At 43.5% G+C, this 17493-nt stretch overlaps 2 protein-coding genes across 3 annotated transcripts; both read left to right on the forward strand.

Moving 5' to 3' along the window:
- The first annotated feature begins 1998 nt into the window (after nucleotides 1-1998).
- Nucleotides 1999-10164, forward strand: rnf4 (ring finger protein 4). Its single transcript, XM_023294782.3, has 8 exons — nucleotides 1999-2151; nucleotides 4220-4244; nucleotides 4707-4896; nucleotides 5919-6001; nucleotides 6112-6124; nucleotides 6251-6365; nucleotides 6661-6712; nucleotides 9653-10164. Exons 2-8 carry the CDS (start codon nucleotides 4233-4235, stop codon nucleotides 9800-9802), a joined length of 615 nt encoding a protein of 204 aa, XP_023150550.1. The 5' UTR covers nucleotides 1999-2151; nucleotides 4220-4232; the 3' UTR covers nucleotides 9803-10164.
- Nucleotides 10165-11965: 1801 nt separating this feature from the next.
- sqstm1 (sequestosome 1) lies at nucleotides 11966-17267 on the forward strand. 2 transcript variants are annotated; one of them, XM_023294783.3, is made up of 8 exons: nucleotides 11966-12294; nucleotides 12516-12611; nucleotides 13268-13551; nucleotides 14035-14197; nucleotides 14279-14347; nucleotides 14432-14604; nucleotides 16002-16170; nucleotides 16763-17267. In XM_023294783.3, the coding sequence occupies exons 1-8, from the start codon at nucleotides 12126-12128 to the stop codon at nucleotides 16921-16923; spliced, it is 1284 nt and encodes a 427-aa protein (XP_023150551.1). In that variant the 5' UTR covers nucleotides 11966-12125; the 3' UTR covers nucleotides 16924-17267. The 2 variants fall into 2 exon arrangements, with proteins under 2 accessions (XP_023150551.1, XP_023150552.1); XM_023294784.3 differs by having other exon boundaries at nucleotides 11967-12294; nucleotides 13268-13539.
- The last annotated feature ends 226 nt before the right edge of the window (nucleotides 17268-17493 follow it).

Here is a 17493-nt window from a genome sequence, read left to right on the forward strand (position 1 = left end):
AACGGTGATGGATGGTCTCTACATGCATGGTTCCCACCATGAAGCATGGAGGAGGAGGTGTGATGGTCACTGTTGGGGATTTATTCCAAACTGAAGGAACCCTGAACCAGCATGACTACCACAGCATCCTGCAGCGACATGACATGACATCCCATCCGATTTGGGTTACAAACAGCAACTCAGCCATGAAATGGTCGCCATGTAAGATCACAGAGCATCAGGGGATGCTGAGGCACACATTGTGCAGAAATCACCAACTTTCTGCAAAAGCAGTAGCTACAGACCTCCAGACTTCATGTGGCCTCATTCAGATTAGCTCAAGAACAGCGTAGAGATCTTCATGGATTGGGTTTCCATGGCCAAGCAGCTGCATCACCAAGGGCAATGCAAAGCGTTGGATGCAGTGGAGTAAAGCAGCCGCCACCGGACTCCAGAGCAGTGGAGACGTGTTCTCTGTAGTGACTGATCACACTGACCATCCGATGGATGGGTCACGGTTTGGTGGTTGCCAGGAGAACGGTACTGGCCTGACTGCATTGTTCCAAGTGTAAAGTTTGGTGGAGGGGGATTATGGGGTTGGTCTCAAGCAAGCATAAGTTATGGCAACTGGACTAACCTCATGTGAGTCGAAAACGTTTCACCTCTCATCCAAGAGGCTTCTTCAGTTCTGAAAGCCTGGTGGGGAGTACCAGATATTTATCCACCAGGAGGGTGGTGGCAAAAACAAGTGGACAAAGACCCGAAACCAATAGACTCGTTGGTGTTAATGTGAGTCGTTAGCCTTTGATGGGCGGTCGTTACCCCTCCCAGCCCTCTGGGAGGGTGGTTGGGGGTCACCTGACTGCAGGTGGGACAGCTGGCAGAGGAGGGGGCCTCAGACACCACTTGTCTCCCACTTCCGTTCTTAGAGCCCTCCCAAGGAGGTGCAGCCATCTGTCCCACCTGCAGTCAGGTGACCCCCAACCACCCTGGGACAGATGGCTGCACCTCCTTGGGAGGGCTCTAAGAACGGAAGTGGGAGACAAGTGGTGTCTGAGGCCCCCTCCTCTGCCAGCTGTCCCACCTGCAGTCAGGTGACCCCCAACCACCCTCCCAGAGGGCTGGGAGGGGTAACGACCGCCCATCAAAGGCTAACGACTCACATTAACACCAACGAGTCTATTGGTTTCGGGTCTTTGTCCACTTGTTTTTGCCACCACCCTCCTGGTGGATAAATATCTGGTACTCCTCACCAGGCTTTCAGAACTGAAGAAGCCTCTTGGATGAGAGGTGAAACGTTTTCAACTCACACGAGGTTAGTCCAGTTGCCATAACTTATGCTTGCTTGAGACTTATCATGACCTGGATGACTGAGAACATCCACAGATTTATTATGGGGTTGTTTTTCTGGGGTTGCTCCTGAGCTCCAGCGAAAGGAACCCTTCGTGCTCCAGCATACCAAGACATTTTTGACAAGTTCATGCTCCCAACTTTATGGGAACAGTTTGTAGATGGCCCCTTCCTGGTCCAACATGACTGACACCAGAGCACAAAGCAGGTCAATAAAGACATGACGAGTGAGGTTGGTGAGGAGGAACCTGACTGATCTGTACAGAGTCCGGACCTCAACCCCATAGAAGACCTCTGGGATGGATTAGAGCAGAGACTGAGAACCAGACCTTGTCATCCAACATCAGTGCCTGACCTCACAAATGTGCTTCTGGAAGAATGGTGAAAAATTCCCACAAACACTCCTAAACTTTACGGAAAACCTTCCCAGAAGAGCTGAGGCCGTTCCAAGTCCATATTAAACCCTACGGATTGAGAATGGGATGCCATTAAAGTTCATGTGCATGTAAAGGCAGACGTCATAATACCTCTGATAATATAGTATATAATAAACAGACACTGTGGTGCTCTTCGGGTGTTTTCACGGTCGTACTCTGGGGTACTTCACTGTAGTTCTCTTTGACGCAGCAGGGGGCGCCATGGATCCTGAACCTGTCAACAACCTTCAACACCAAAGAAGAAGAAAAAGGAGGAGGAAGCCCTTTTAGCATCATCGGTCCGGCGGGAACTGTCAGTCAGCTGTTAGATGTCGGAACGTTAAAATGTTAGAATACAACCGTTGATCTGCAGTCTGCTAACAGCGAACAACAGAACACACTGAAGGTGAGTGAGGAAGCTAACCGCTAACTACAGGGCACTGGTAGTGAATGAGGAAGCTAACAGCTAACTACAGGACACTGGTAGTGACTGAGGACGGTAACAGCTAACTACAGGACACTGGTAGTGAATGAGGAAGCTAACAGTTAAATACAGGACACTGGTAGTGACTGAGGACGGTAGCAGCGAACTACAGGACACTGGTAGTGAATGAGGAAGCTAACAGCTAACTACAGGACACTGGTAGTGAATGAGGATGCTAACAGCTAACTACAGGACACTGGTAGTGAATGAGGAAGCTAACAGCTAACTACAGGACACTGGTAGTGAATGAGGAAGCTAACAGCTAACTACAGGACACTGGTAGTGACTGAGGACGGTAGCAGCTAACTACAGGACACTGGTAGTGAATGAGGAAGCTAACAGCTAACTACAGGACACTGGTAGTGAATGAGGAAGCTAACAGCTAACTACAGGACACTGGTAGTGAATGAGGAAGCTAACAGCTAACTACAGGACACTGGTAGTGAATGAGGAAGCTAACAGCTAACTACAGGACACTGGTAGTGAATGAGGACGGTAACAGCTAACTACAGGACACTGGTAGTGATTGAGGAAGCTAACAGTTAAATACAGGACACTGGTAGTGACTGAGGACGGTAGCAGCTAACTACAGGACACTGGTAGTGAATGAGGAAGCTAACAGCTAACTACAGGACACTGGTAGTGAACGAGGAAGCTAACAGCTAACTACAGGACACTGGTAGTGAACGAGGAAGCTAACAGCTAACTACAGGACACTGGTAGTGACTGAGGATGGTAACAGCTAACTACAGGACACTGGTAGTGAATGAGGAAGCTAACAGCTAACTACAGGACACTGGTAGTGAATGAGGAAGCTAACAGCTAACTACAGGACACTGGTAGTGAATGAGGAAGCTAACAGCTAACTACAGGACACTGGTAGTGAATGAGGAAGCTAACAGCTAACTACAGGACACTGGTAGTGAATGAGGATGCTAACAGCTAACTACAGGACACTGGTAGTGAATGAGGAAGCTAACAGCTAACTACAGGACACTGGTAGTGAATGAGGAAGCTAACAGCTAACTACATAACACACTGGTAGTTAACGAGGAAGCTAACAGCTAACTACAGGACACTGGTAGTGAATGAGGAAGCTAACAGCTAACTACAGGACACTGGTAGTGAATGAGGAAGCTAACAGCTAACTACAGGGCACTGGTAGTGAATGAGGATGCTAACAGCTAACTACAGGACACTGGTAGTGAATGAGGAAGCTAACAGCTAACTACAGGACACTGGTAGTGAATGAGGACTACAGGACATGTCAGATAGACAGATAAGGGCTTAAAGTTGAGATTGTAGAGATAGTGTTATCTCAGAAACTGCTTCTATTTGAATCATTGAAACTTAATTTGCTCTCATGTACCTGTCAGCTGTAACACCTGTTTAACACCTGCTAAGCTACGTAGCCGCTAACTGGAGCTAGCTGTGGGTTGTGTAATGCTGACAGGTGTGTTTGTAGAGCAAAGTTTCACTTCATGTCAGTGGGCCTCCAGCAGAAGAATGAACTTCCTGCTCACGTCTCTGGCCTCCAACCCACTGAACTATCACTGTGAACCTACAGTCGTATTAACAGTCGGATCTGGGAAGTGGTTTGAAGACGTCTTCCACATTTCAGAACCAGTTTTGGTCCAGAAACACCACAGAGACTAAACACAGTTTAAAAAGCACAAAACACTTTAGTCCTTCACTTTGACCTACAGGTAGACACCTATCAGACAGACCTAACAGCAGCTGTGTTCTTTGTTCACCTCAGCCAGGTGAGCATTCAGAGTTAATCAGCAGCAGGTTAATCATTAGAGACTGACTGAAGCACGAGGAGCATTAAAGTGTCTAAATGCGTAAATGCTCCAGAAAACCGTTCTGATGGGGATACAAACAGCTGCTGTTCTGACCAGTTCAGCCTCATCAGTAACCCTGTGTACCTGGTGTACCTGTACTGCCTGGCATACCTGTCATTAACCTTGTGTCTCTGTTTTTTCCCCAGCCTCCTGGGGGACATGAGCAGCTCTGTAAGTTCCTCCTACTTTGACAGATTGTAGTATAATGTTTATTGAATTTCCCTTCTGGGATTAATAAAGTTATTGTATTGTAGTTTAATGTGCAGCAGCAGTCTGAACCTTTTTTTAAATTCTTTGTTTTACCAGGTAAGCTCAGTTGAGAATAATTTGTCATATACCTGCAATAACCTGTTCCTTTTTCAGTTTACCAGCCGGCCCCTGACCTCAGAGCCTCTGTCTGCTGGTTTAATGAGCTCTTGGTGATCACATCAGAGTCTTAAATGAGTGATTCATGACCAGGTGAACTATCCTGTTAGTGATTGGCTGACTGGATCTTTGAACATCAGATATTCTGACTTGTGGAGACTGAGAAGCTCAGTCCCAAACAGAAGCTTTGAGATCGTTACTGTTCAGGTCACCTGTTCAGACTGATGAAGCCCCGCCCACAGCAGTGATGTATGTGTGTGTGTTCAGGCTCAGAGGAAGAGGAGGACCTCAGGAAGTCCTCTGGTTTCTAGACCCAGTACCAAGAGCAGCAGAGCAGCTAACAGCAGGAGGACGGATAGCGCTAGCCGAGCAGTTGGCCAGACGGCTAGCAGGGTGTCTGATGGTGACCCCCCCGCAGCGACAGAGACCATTAATGTGATGGATGGCACTGAGGACGGTCAGTACTGGTCTATATTCTGTCTGATAATGATTAGTGTTGTCACCGTGACAATGATTAATAATTAATATCACATTACAGATACATTAGCAGTATCGCAGCAGCAGAGGACCCTACCTGGCAAAAAATGTAGATTAGTTGTCGTACCTGATTGCACTCGTATTGTTTAATGAGGTGTTGTTATAGGTGTGTTTGCTGACGGCCTCACAGGGACCTGCCAGCTGTAGCATCAACATACGATCTGAACTGGAGCAGGAGGCGTTCAGGTTTTCTGCAGCTAATGCTCAGAACAAATTACAATCTAAACTTCAAGCAAGCTCTGGTGAAATCATTACAGTCTACCTGGTCTGTGAGCAAGTTTTAATCTTGTTAATTACTTTAAGGAACATGGTGGACTTATGTGACTATCGGTGTACGTAAATCCTTCCTTCCTTCCTTCTGTCTCAGCAACATTTCTCTAAAACAGCCCAACAGATTTGGATGAAATTTCCAGGGTAAGTCAGAAATGACACAAAGACCAAGTGCTTAGATTTTGGCAGTGATGCGGCTTATAGTCTAGATCCACGGCTCTGTTAAAGATTGTTGGTTGTTTCTCTTCACAACCTCTAGTTTTCTTTCTTCTAAAATTCATATTTTTACTCTGAGTCCCATCAGTTACCGCTACATATTTAGGTCATGTGATCCGGTATCCATACATAACGTACACATGCAGATCTCTGATCTCAATGGAACTAACCTGGTTAAAGAAATGTTAATGCAGCATGATGCCATAAAAACAGTGTCTGTCCATCTTAGCCACCTACCTAAGCCTCATGCTAATGATGCTAAGGCTAGAAGCCTCTGATTACTTTAACTAATGAACTGATCCAGGAGCAGCTTTATACTCTAATATACAATCAGAAATGAACCAGAGCAATGTAAATGGTTTGTAAGTGAGAGATTCCTGGCTTTTTTAAAAAACTAAACTTACAGAAAGAGGTTTTCTGGGTTATGGAGAGGTGACTATTACCTGCTGTGTTCAGGTGTGGAGGAGGTGGTGGATCTGACCTGTGAAGGATCAGAAGCTACTGTGGTTGACCTGACGACCAACAACGACTCAGTGCTGGTAAGAACACCCTGACCACTCTGTTCACCTCTGTCCTCTTTACTGAGTTATTCGGTCATGTCTAACATACCTGTTGTTCTTCTCTTGTTTCTGCTGCTGCGGTGCTTCAGCTAGTGGATGAAGGTAAACCTTTGTGTTTCACAGATTAATCATGAACTAGGAACCTGTAATGAAACCTCACAAGGACAATCTCAGACGCAGTTTATCCATGTGAGGTTTCAGTAAAAGATCATTTCTGGCCTTCATCAGGTCCTGAGAACAGGAGAGTCCCTGCAGGCGAGAGTTATGTTGTCAGCAGCGATGAAGATGAAGACACGCCTCCTGTCCTCAATGCTGCCCGTGTGTCTTCTGCACATACCGCCAGGTATACTCTGCTCCCTGCTAATATGCCAACAGAGCCAGATAATAGACTGGTCCCTGCCAACATGATAACAGAGCCAGGTAATAGACTGATCCTTGCTAACCTAACAGAGCCAGGTAATAGACTGATCCTTGCTAACATAACAGAGCCAGGTCATAGACTGCTTCCTGCCAACATGTTAACAGAGCCAGGTAATAGACAGCTCCCTGCCAACATAATAACAGAGCCAGGTAATAGATGGATCCCAGTCAGGTGTGAGAACAGTGTGAACCCTCAGCACGTCCTCGATGTGTTTCAGGTCGACTCCAGGGACGATCAGCTGCCCCGTCTGTCTGGACGTCTACTCTGAGGTGAGACTGAGTGTTCTAAGTAGAACAGCAGAGCATTTCTTCTGATGAACATTAAAAAAATAACCTTTTAGAAAGACTATTTTGAAAATTCAGGACCCAAAGTAGAAAGTAATCACAACTAAATCTGTTTGAGTCCACGTGTGATTTCCAGCCTAGCTGCAGGAACATGGTTTTACAGTGAGCTGAGAACATCAGTTCTGGACGTATGGGCTGTCTGTATCTGCATGTCTGCATCATGGATCATGAGACTTTACAAAGATGGAAAACGGTAAACAGTAGTCAGGAAGTCTAGAAGGAGTCATAGTACCACTAATCAGGAGGTCTACAAGGAGTCATAGAACCACTAATCAGGAGGTCTAGAAGGAGTCATAGAACCACTAATCAGGAGGTCTAGAAGGAGCCATAGTACCACTAATCAGGAGGTACAGAAGGAGTCATAGAACAACTAATCAGGAGGTCTAGAAGGAGTCATAGTACCACTAATGAGGAGGTTGCAGCTGCTTCAGACTTGACTCTTCTCAATGAAAACCAGAGTTAGTGTGAAGCTCAGTGTGAAGAACATCAACCATGAAAAACAACAACAACCCTGTTGCTTCCAGATGAGAGTTTACTAAAGAATACGAAAGAAGCCTGATGGATGCTGGAGAACATTCTTTGGTCAGATGAAGATCAATGAGTTGGGCTCAGATGGAGTCCAGATGTTTGGTGAGAACCCGACCAGGACTACCACAGTGGATGCAGAGTCCTGACAGTGAAGCACGGAGGTGGGAGTATGATGATCTGGGGCTGCATGAATGTAAAATATGTTGGGTAGATGATATCTATAGATGCACCATGAATGTCTAGACACAGCAACATACTGGCTGACAGGATGACTCCCAGTCTGCAGAAGCTTCAAGGAGAATAATATTCCAGCATGAGAACAAAATCACATCAGATTTTCTGAAAAAGAACAAAGTGAAAACTACAACCTGGACAGTCTGTTCTGACTTGAATCCAACAGAACATCTTTGGAGTGTTTTGAAGAGATAGGTAGAGCAGCTGAAAGCAATAATATGCGAAGAATGTGAAACCGTGTGCAGAAGTGAGTGGCGTGTGGTATTCTTCATGCTGAGGAGGAGTCTGTCATCAAAATAAAGGTAGACATAAGAAGTATTCACATTCACTCAGGTCCATAAATATCTGGACAATTATCAGCATTTCTTATCTGTACACCACAATGGATCTGAAATAAAACAATCCAGGTGTGCTTTAAATTCAGACTTTCAGCTTTAATTTTAGTATCTACATCCAAATCAGGTGAACAGTGGAGGAATTCCAACACATTTTAGATGTTCTCCACCTTTATCAGGGACCAAAAGTACTTAGACAAACTAAGTCATAAATCTAGTTGTCACATTTAATATTTAGTTGTAAATCCTTTGCAGTCAATGACAGCCTGAAGTCTGGAACTCATAGATGTCTCCAGATGCTGGGTTTGGTCCCTGGTGATGTTCTACCAGACCTCTGCTGCTGCTGTCTGCACTTTCTGCTGCTTCTTGGAACATTTTCCTTCAGTTCTGTCTTCAGCAAGTGATATGCAGCTCAGTTGGATTCGGGTCAGGTGATTGATTTGGTCGTTGCAGAACATTCCACTTCTTTACCTTAAAAACTCTTTGGTTGCTTTCACAGTTTGCTTCAGGTCATCGTCCATCTGCACCGTGAAGAACCGTCCAGTGAGCTCTGAAGAACCGTCCAGTGAGCTCTGAAGAACCATCCAATGAGCTCTGAAGCCTCTGGCTGAAGATGAGCAGATAATATTTTATGAAACACTTCAGAATTCATCCTGCTGCTTTTATCAGCATCAACATCATCAGTAAATATCAGAGAACCAGTTCCACTGGCAGCCATACATGACCACACCATGATACTACCTCCACCATGCTTCACTGATGAGGTCATGATACTACCACCACCATGCTTCACTGACGAGCCGGTATCTTTGAATCTTGAGCAGTTCCTTCCCTCCTCCAGACTCTTCTCTTCCCATCATTCTGGTCCATGTAGATCTTTGTCTCATGTGTCCACAGGATGTTGTTCCAGACCTGTTCAGGCTCTTTCAGATGTTTGTTTTTTGGTGAACTCTAATTTGGCCTTCTTGTTTTCAAGCTCACCAATGGTTTACAGCTTGTGGTGAACCCTCTAGATTCACTCTGGTGAAGTCTTCTCTTAGTTGTTGACTTTTACCTCCTGGAGAGTCTTCTGGATCTGACCAGATGTTGTGAAGGGTTCTTCTTGACCAGGAAAGGATTCTTCTATCTTCCACCACACTGGTTTTCTTGGTCTTCTGGGTCTTTTGGTGTTGCTGAGCTCACCAGGTCCTTCTTTCTTTTTCAGTAAATTTGTCCTCACCTGATGTTTCTGCTCTGATGGTTTGTTATGGTGTTTCATCCTAATGACGGCTTCCTCCACTGATAGAGATGCTCTTTGGACTTCATCTGGAGAGTTGACCTCACCAGATTCCAAACTTTAAATGAACTCTAGACCTTTAATCTGCTCCTTGTAGATGAAATGAAGGAATAACTCACACCTGGCCCTGGATCAGCTGGGCAGACAGCTGTCCAATGACTTTGGTCCTTTTAAAGGTGGAGGATTAATGGATGTCACTCATGAAAGGTGGCTGACTTTTGATGCATTGAGTTTTTACTGTGCGGTCTTTATTTTTATTATATTAAATCTAAACTGGTGGTTTTTAATGTGACATCAGAGTAAATACTCGACTGTTCTACTTAGAAGTAATCAGATTACTGTGAGGGGATACATGTTGAAGTCATGTGATGTTTAGGTGATACTATACATTTGGATGTCTGAGGTTCCACTGCAGGTTCCACATTACTGGTTTGACTTGTTAGAGCAGCTTTTAGAGTCCTTCGCTCTGATTGGCTGTCGTCTCCTCCACAGATTGTCGAGAGTGGCCGATTGGTTGTTGCCACGAGGTGTGGTCACGTATTCTGCAGTCAGTGCCTGAGAGATGCTCTGACATCCTCACACACCTGTCCGACATGCAGGAAAAGACTCACCTGCCGCCAGTACCACCCCCTCTACGTCTGACATCACCACTCTGCTGCGCTCCCATTGGACGCTGGTAGAGTTTGATGGCAGTGACATCATCAGACATTGTTTGCTGCTGAAACATTTTGGATTCTTTCATGAGGAACTTGAGCCGGAGCTGCGTTTTGGTTGAAGATGAATGTTGATTGATCGGTTTATTGATTATATTTCTGAGTTTATCTTCAGTTTTCAGCTCAGATTTGTGTTTGTTTTATATTCATGTGTAAAACTATAAATAAATTCTATTGACTTCATTGATCAATTATTTTTCTTTGATCCAGTTCAGTAGACTTTATTGATCCTAATCAGAACAAACCTGTTAGTTGTACTGGAGGAAATGAATTAAACGGACGGAGATCCTGTGTTGTTTCATTTTATTTCCCAGCTGCAGAGTGTTGCACTCTGGGATGTCAGGTCAGTTTGTTTTTGCTGAGCTTCATCTTGTGACTGTGAATCATTTGGTCACAAGGTGGATGACTCACTGTCACCTGACCCAAACTCGGCTGCTGATTGGCTATGGGAACATCTCCCAGCGTGATGACATGCCTTGAAACATCTGGAAAGAAGAAGAAAAAAACAACCCTGAAGTAAGAGTTTAGAGAGAAACAGACCAGAGAAAGTTCCTGCTCTGACCACACTCAATAGTTTGTTTTGGTTCTTTCAAGTTATTCTAGGTACTACAGATTTTTGTGGATATTTTAGACTTTGTTTTTTTCTGATTAGAGATGATGTGATTCTGTTGACTTCATCAGACTACAACCTTCAGCAGCACCAGGGCAGGAAAAGAGTCTCGTCTCCCAGTCTGAGCTCATGGTCGTCTGTCAGAAACAGAGTGTCTCTGTTCTACAGTCTGTGGTCAGACCTGGTGACTGATCCCTCCAGAGATGGAAGGAGCATTACATGGAGAAAAAACTAAATCCTGTTTGTTGTACCGGCTTCCTAAAATAAATAAATAAAAAAAATCAGAGTTCAATGTTTAGAGCAGGAAATACACTTCGTTGTTCAGATTTTGAAAATCTAAAACATTACTGAACAGATTCTGAAATTTAATACAGCTAATGATCAATAATCAATGATGAAAGAAATCCAGAGTAAATAAATGAAGCTGTAGTCGGTATGTATTCAGGAAAAATGATTTATATTTACATTTAATTTTATTAAACTTTATTAAACCTCTGTGTTTACATTAAACTTTATTCAACCTATTTGTGTTTACATTAAACTTTATTGAACCTGTCTGTGTTTACATTAAACTTTATTGAACCTGTCTGTGTTTACATTAAACTTTATTAAACCTGTCTGTGTTTACATTAAACTGTATTAAACCTGTTTTTGTTTACATTAAACGTTATTAAACCTTTCTGTGTTTACAATAAACTTTATTAAACCTATTTGTGTTTACATTAAACTTTATTGAACCTGTCTGTGTTTACATTAAACTGTATTAAACCTGTCTGTGTTTACATTAAACTGTATTAAACCTGTCTGTGTTTACAATAAACTTTATTAAACCTATTTGTGTTTACATTAAACTTTATTGAACCTGTCTGTGTTTACATTAAACTGTATTAAACCTGTCTGTGTTTACATTAAACTGTATTAAACCTGTCTGTGTTAACATTAAACTTTATTAAACCTGTCTGTTTACATTAAACTTTATTGAACCTGTTTGTGTTTACATTAAACTTTATTGAACCTGTTTGTGTTTACATTAAACTTTATTAAACCTGTCTGTTTACATTAAACTTTATTGAACCTGTTTGTGTTTACATTAAGCTTTATTAAACCTATTTGTGTTTACATTAAACTGCATTAAACCTGTGTGTTTACATGTTAACTGTATTAAATTCTTGTGTAACTTTAATAAACCATTGTGTTTACACTAAGCTTTATTAAATCTGTGTTTATATTTAAATGCTGATGTTAAAACTACTGGACCGTCGTCCATTTTGTTTCATAAGGATGACTTAGCATGATTTTAATATGAACTTTAAACAGTTTGAGCCTCATTAGTCAGGTGACTGAATGTTTCGGTGACTCGGGGGAAATTCCCTCTTAGAAAAGCCCTTAGTCATTCCTCTGCCTCCCATTGGCTGATCGGGTGAGACTCTCTGAGCTGACCAATGGGAGGGCGCGTCAATATTTACTTCTGTGACGACGGCGCCGTTTATCGCGGAAGTAAACATAAAGAAGCCGAGAGATTTAAGGCTGCGTCACAAAGTTCTGGCTCAAAGTGTCTGAAATCTGCCTGGAGTCTGGTTCACTGAGAGCGGCCAGCAGCGTTTTATCCTTCCCTGTGTTGCGGAGTTCGGTGCAGTTCGGGATGTCGGTGACGGTGAAGGCCTACCTGCTGGGGAAGGACGAGTCGGTGAAGGAGATCCGGAGGTTTGCGGTGGATCAGGACGTTTCCTGCAGTTTCGAGTATCTGAGCAAGAAGACAGCCAGTGTGTTCAGCAACCTGAAGAGCTCCAGCTTCAGCCTGTTCTACAGAGGTGAGACACACCTGTTCCACTCAGGTCAGATAGTTCAGTGGGGAGCTGCTCAGGTGTGAGGCCTGGATCAGCCTTCTTTATTTCATGAAACGTCATTTCTTGTTGAAAGTGTGGGTAGGTGAGAGGCCGATATGAGGTTTTCACATTAAACGGGTAGAGGTTTGTTTTACTGTCAACATCATGGTGATTACAGGTGTGATGTCATCCTGCTGCTGTTTCAGATGAAGATGGAGACCTGGTGGCGTTTTCCTCTGACGATGAGCTGATGATGGGGCTGGGCTGTATGAAGGACGCCACGTTCCGCCTCTTCATCAAAGGTCTGAGCGTGCACGCTGTCCACACGTCTAACACACCTGTAACACACCCGTATAACATACCCATAACACATCTGTAACACGCCTGTTAACATGCCTATAACACACCTGTAACAAATCTGTAACACACCTGTAACACACGTGTATTGCACACCTGTAACAAATCTGTAACACACCTGTAACACATCTGTAATACACCTGTATAGCACACCTGTAACACATCTGTGTAACATGCCTTTAACACACATGTATAACACACCTGTGACACATCTGTAACACGTCTGTGTAACACGCCTGTATAACATGCCTTTAACACACATGTATAACACACCTGTAACACATCTGTAACACGTCTGTGTAACACACCTGTATAACACATCTGTAACACGTCTGTGTAACACGTCTGTATAACACGTCTGTATAACACACCTGTAACACACCTGTGTAACACACCTGTATAACACGCCTGTATAACACGCCTGTATAACACACCTGTAACACGCCTGTGTAACACGCCTGTGTAACACGCCTGTATAACACACATGTAACACGCCTGTGTAACACGCCTGTATAACACACCTGTAACACAGCTGAATCCTTCAGGCAGCAGCAGCCCGTCTATCAACACCTGTCGATAACATTTTGTTGAACTCTTTCAGAGAAAAAGGAGCACCGCCGAGACTTCCCTCTTCATGCCTTCCCACCTTTCGCCTTTGGCCCTCCTGCACCTGGAGCTCCTCATCCCCCACCCCCTCACCTGGCCCCTCCCCCCATCCTTCACCCTAACGTCACCTGTGACGGCTGTGACGGCGCTGTGGTCGGGACGCGCTTCAAGTGTTCGGTGTGCCCGAACTACGACCTGTGCTCCACCTGCCAGGCCCGCGGAACGCACACTGAGCACGCTCTGCTGCCCATCTGGCACCCGCTGCAGGTACCACACCTGGTGAGCTCTGACCACACCCACTGATGATGTCACAGCGAGCACAGTGTGACGTTACTGCAATGGGCTGATGTCAGACAGGTGTTTAATGACACACTGGTCATGTGACCAACATCAGAGTTACTGACAGAAATACTGATTATATTCTGGATATTAATATTGATTCTAGGGCTAATAAAACTAATGTATTGATAATTCTGATAATAATATGGATCATTTAGAAAACTGTATTAATAATATCTGTATATTGATAAAACATTGATAAACTTGATTATAATATTGATTTTAATCTTTTCTCTGATAATATTGATCACATTCAGTTTTTCAGTCTTTTATTGGTTCAAATAAACTGATGAGATCAAATATTAAAGTAAATAAATTTCAGACTGAATACAGAGAAGATTAGAAACATAAACGTACTTCCTGTTTAATGACTCAGCCCTGCGCTGTGACTGTCAGGACACTGAGGTTTTCCTGTTTCTGCAGTGGTTTCCTCGAGGGAAGTGGATGAAGAGGATGAGACACTGCATGTGGAACCAGAACCTGAACCAGAACCAGGCTCAGGACCAGGACCAGGACCCAGAACCGAACCAAGACCAGGACCAAGCGGGACCCTTCAGACCTGCAGCTGACTGCAGCGCCTCCTCTGGTCAGTGTGATTCTGTATAAAGTGATAACTGTAACCCCGCCCCCTAATGACATCATCAGTGACTCTGATGTCTGACTGCAGCCTCCCAGGCCAACATGACGTTTCTGAAGAACATCGGCGAGGGCGTGGCGGCCATGTTGAGCCCGCTAGGTGAGTGATGTCACTGCTCAGATCAGTGAAGTTCTGAGCAGCTGTTAGTAGAGCCGTCTGAACAGGAAGTGATGTCATGTGCAGGTATCGATGTGGACATCGACGTGGAGCACGAAGGTCAGAGGACGAAGGTAGCCCCGCCCACTTCAGGTGGGGGTGTGGAGGGTGACGTGGAGATGGATAGGGCCAGCAGTGAGGGCGGGGCCAGCCGTGAGGGCGGGGCCAGCCATGAGGGCGGGGCCAACCAGGGGCCAAAGGTCAGTTTGTCTTTATCATCAGAATGAACTGTTTCGAGATGTTCACGGATGAACCTGTTTAGAAACATCCAGACTCATCAGAGTTACCTTTAGGAGCTGAATAAACAGAGCTACTGATAGATAGATTAATAAAGTATTTATCTATCTATGTATAGTCTATCTATAGTCTATCTATCTATCTATAGTCTATCTATCTATCTATCTATCTATCTATCTATCTATCTATCTATCTATCTATCTATCTATCTATCTATCCATATCTATATATATATATATATATTCTATCTATCTATCTATAGATCTATCTATAGTCCATCTATAGTCCATCTATAGTCTATCTATAGTCTATCTATCTATAGTCTATCTATCTATCTATCTATCTATCTATCTATCTATCTATAGATCTATCTATAGTCTATATCTATAGTCTATCTATCTATCTATCTATCTATCTATCTATCTATCTATCTATCTATCTATCTATAGATCTATGTATAGTCCATCTATAGTCTATCTATAGTCTATCTATAGTCTATCTATCTATCTATCGATCTATCTATAGATCTATCTATAGTCTATCTATCTATAGTCTATCTATCTATCTATCTGTCTATCTAGCTATCTATCTATAGATCAATCGATAGTCTATCTATAGTCTATCTATCTATCTATCTATAGATCTATGTAGTCTATCTATCTATCTATAGTCTATCTATCTATAGATCTATCTATAGTCTATCTATCTGTCTATCTATAGATCTATCTATAGTCCATCTATCTATAGTCTATCTATCTATAGTCTATCTATCTATCTATCTATCTATCTATCTATCTATCTATCTATCTATCTATCTATCTATCTATCTATCTATCTATCTATCCATCTATAGTCTATCTATAGTCTATCTATAGTCTATCTATCTATATATCTATCTATCTATCTATAGATCTATCTATAGTCTATCTATCTATAGATCTATCTATAGTCTATCTATCTGTAGTCTATCTATAGTCTATCTATCTATCTATAGATCTATCTATAGTCTATCTATCTATAGTCTATCTATCTATCTATAGATCTATCTATAGTCTATCTATCTATAGTCTATCTATAGTCCATCTATCTATAGTCCATCTATCTATAGTCTATCTATCTATCTATCTATCTATCTATCTATCTATCTATCTATCTATCTATCTATCTAATAAAACTGGTTAGAGTATCTGAAAGAGACTATCCAGCAGGAACCAGTCTAACCAGTAGAAACCAGACTAACCAGTAGGAACCAGTCTAACCAGTAGAAACCAGACTAACCAGTAGGAACTGGTCTAACCAGTAGAAACCAGTCTAACCAGTAGGAACCAGTCTAACCAGTACACCTGCCTCTGGTCTCCAGGTGAACAGGGACTCAGATGAGGAGTGGACTCACCTGAGCTCCAGAGAGGTGGACCCTTCCACAGGGGAGCTGCAGTCTCTGCAGCCCGGCTACCAGGAGCCCCTGTCTGGGGGCCAGCAGGGGCCCACAGGTCTGAGGGAGGCGGCCCTGTACCCCCACCTGCCTCAAGGTAAGCCTTAAGCTTGTTTTATGCGTGCCGCATCCGCGAGGTCCGTGCGGTTCTGTGCGGACAAATGACGTCATTTTAGTCACGCCCCCCCATAGGGCCCTTCTCAAGCGGAAAATTTCCGTGTCGTGCACCTCCAAATTTTTCTAACTACGCGGACGGAGACACGCGGAAAACTGGCGGCAGAACAGGAGCTCCTCATAGCTGAAGTCCAGAAATCCAGACATTTATATGATTCATCACACAGAGATCACCGTGGTAACCATACTCTTAACAATTCATGGTGTGAAATTAAAACTAACTGCTGAAATGCAGCTATTTGGTAAAATGCCATGTTGTAAGTACTGTAAACGATAGATAGCTTCTTCTACTCTAGTACTGGAGTAGACTAGGTAGACGTGTGTTTGTGATACACTGCCCCCTGCAGGTTGGGAGCAGACGCAGGATAAAGCCACACACGGCCTCTCGAGCAGATTTCCAAGCGTCTCATTTCCACGCGGCTCGTTCATGCGGAAAGCATAACCCAGCCTTTAGCCTTGCCTCCGACGTCAGACCTTTTGGGCCCGCCCCTGCTAACCTGTGACTCCTCCCCCAGAGGCGGACCCCGGCCTGGTGGAGTCTCTGTCCCAGATGCTGTCAATGGGCTTCACCGACGAGGGCGGCTGGCTGACCCGCCTCCTCCAGGCAAAGAACTTCGACATCGGAGCTGCTCTAGACGCCATCCAGTACGCCAAGCAGCCCCGCCCACAGCCCTGATGACATCATCACCACCTCACCGCTGACATCATAGTATACGTTCAACAAGATGAATCTGTTTCCTTTATTTCTGAGCTCATGTTCTGTCAGTGGCGCGTCAATACTTATTGATCACTGTTAGTCAATACTTACTGATCACTGTTAGTCAATACTTTTACTCGTTGATCACTGCTAATCAATACTTTTACTTATTAATTACTGTTAACCTTTACTTATTGATCACTGTTAATCAATACTTTTACTTATTAATTACTGTTCATCAATACTTTTACTTATTGATCACTGTTTCTGCTCTGATCTTTGTCTGACAGTTTGTTAGTCAATAAAACTGAGTTTAAACTGAATCAGAGTGACGTGTTTTAAATCAGACATGGAAACAAACAAGGTAGATAAACACACGTAAATAAAATAGACGCGCAAACAACACGTGAATAAACAACATGTATAAACAAAGAAACGCATGTTAATAAACATAAACAAACCATGTGTTTATAGAAACGAGGAGGATGAGCAGAAAGAGTTCTAGTCTGATTTAGTTGGTCAGCATCGCTCAGCACAACATCTGGAAAC

The sequence above is a fragment of the Amphiprion ocellaris genome, chromosome 13 (assembly GCF_022539595.1).
Source record: "Amphiprion ocellaris isolate individual 3 ecotype Okinawa chromosome 13, ASM2253959v1, whole genome shotgun sequence".
Lineage (NCBI taxonomy): Eukaryota > Metazoa > Chordata > Actinopteri > Pomacentridae > Amphiprion > Amphiprion ocellaris.

Coding starts and splice junctions, on each gene's coding strand:
- rnf4 (XM_023294782.3), top strand. Junction 6,366..6,660: donor TCTTCTGCACATACCGCCAG/GTATACTCTGCT, acceptor GATGTGTTTCAG/GTCGACTCCAGGGACGATCA. Junction 6,713..9,652: donor GTCTGGACGTCTACTCTGAG/GTGAGACTGAGT, acceptor TCTCCTCCACAG/ATTGTCGAGAGTGGCCGATT.
- sqstm1 (XM_023294783.3), top strand. CDS start 12,126: ATGTCGGTGACGGTGAAGGCCTACCTGCTGGGGAAGGACGAGTCGGTG. Junction 14,348..14,431: donor GGCCATGTTGAGCCCGCTAG/GTGAGTGATGTC, acceptor TGTCATGTGCAG/GTATCGATGTGGACATCGAC. Junction 14,605..16,001: donor GGGCCAACCAGGGGCCAAAG/GTCAGTTTGTCT, acceptor TCTGGTCTCCAG/GTGAACAGGGACTCAGATGA.